At 31.2% G+C, this 1,528-nt stretch overlaps 1 protein-coding gene across 1 annotated transcript in view; it reads right to left on the bottom strand.

Annotated features, from left to right (window-relative positions):
• Positions 1-48: 48 nt before the first annotated feature.
• The window catches only part of LOC107734431 (probable 28S rRNA (cytosine-C(5))-methyltransferase), a gene marked incomplete at its 3' end in the record, with an annotated part of 3,773 nt that continues 2,293 nt past the window's right edge, over positions 49-1,528 (bottom strand). Inside the window, 3 exon segments of the mRNA XM_016546382.1 lie at positions 49-199; positions 298-436; positions 615-720. Of these exon segments, the coding sequence (XP_016401868.1) occupies positions 49-199; positions 298-436; positions 615-720 (396 nt within the window).

Below are 1,528 nucleotides of genomic sequence, written 5' to 3'. Positions count from 1 at the left end.
TATATATATATATATATATATATATATATTTAATAATTATGTCCAAACCCTTATTCTTCAGTATTAGATATGAAGTCAAATACCCTTTATTTTTCATTATGGCAGCTAGATGGCTGGTTTTGTTCCTTGGAGCTGCACAAGCATCAATGACGTTGCTGCCAACTCGGGGGTTTAGGAGGAAAGCAGGAAGACAGCTGGCCTACAGAAACATTTAACATGAACAGGGAGCAAGATAACATGAGGTTCGACTCATTTCATGTTTTCCAAACTGTAGGTAGGTCTAGTATAATGTTCTACCTTGTCCTGCAATATAATGTGTCCTGCTTTATAAAGGAAGTGATTATGAAAGTCAGTTTTTGCACTGAAAACCAGAAGATCTTGGAGATGAAGATCACACAGAAACGTCTTCCCAGAAAGACAATCAAGATTCTCAAGCCTGAGATGAAGAAATGGGAAATAATGGTAAAAAAAAAAAAACAATCACTGGAAATGCACTGTTAAAGAAATAGTTCAGGCAACATTTCAGTCATCATCTACTTTCCTTCATGTCATTCTAAAGCTGTACGCTGGAGAAGTTACTCGAAATGTTTTGTGACGTGCAGAGGACAACTTACCGACTTGCTGTTCCTTGATATGAAAATCTCTCTCTTTTTAAATAGTCAATGACATCATCAAGAGTTGTTTTCAGAGTGTTCACCCGCACATAGTGTGGAATTACATCTGAAGAGATAAAACATAAAAATGAACCTTTGCAGAATCTACCAATAGCAGAATATACAGTGGTCTTAATATATACACTGCTGTTCAAAAGTTTGGGATCAGTAAGATTTTTAATGTTTTAAAGAAGTCTCTTCTGCTCATCAAGGCTGCATTTATTTGACCAAAAATACAGAAAAAACAGTAATATTGTTAAATATTATTACCATTTAAAATAATGGTTTTCTATTTTAATATACTAATTAAAATATAATTTATTCCTGTGATGCAAAGCTGAATTTTCAGCATCATTACTCCAGTCTTCAGTGTCACATGATCCTCCAAAAAACATTCTAATATGCCGATTTATTATCAATGTTGGAAACAGTTGTGCTGCTTAATATTTTTTTAGAAACTGTGATACTTTTTTCAAGATTATTTGATGAATAAAGTTAAAAAGAACAGAATTTATTTAAAATAGAAATCTTTTCTAACAATATATTTCTAACAATATAAGTCTGTATCACTTTTTATCAATTTAACACATCCTTGCTGAATAAAAGCATTCATTTCTTTAAAAAAAAATAAAATACAGACCCCAAACTTTTGAATGGTAGTGTATATTGTTACAAAAGATTTCTATTTTGAATAAATGCTGTTCTTTTAAACATTTTATTCATCAAAGAATCCTGAACAAAGTATCACAGGTTCCAAATATATATATATATAAAGCAGCAAAACTGTTTCCAATATTGATAATAAATCGGCATATTAGAATGATTTCTGAAGGATCATGTGACACTGATGACTGGAGTAATGATGCTAAAAAAAA

Source organism: Sinocyclocheilus rhinocerous, unplaced genomic scaffold (genome assembly GCF_001515625.1).
Source record: "Sinocyclocheilus rhinocerous isolate Xijiao unplaced genomic scaffold, SAMN03320098_v1.1 scaffold1211, whole genome shotgun sequence".
Lineage (NCBI taxonomy): Eukaryota > Metazoa > Chordata > Actinopteri > Cypriniformes > Cyprinidae > Sinocyclocheilus > Sinocyclocheilus rhinocerous.
The sequence above is the reverse complement of the archived record's forward strand: the minus strand, read 5'-3'. Positions and strand labels throughout refer to the sequence as shown.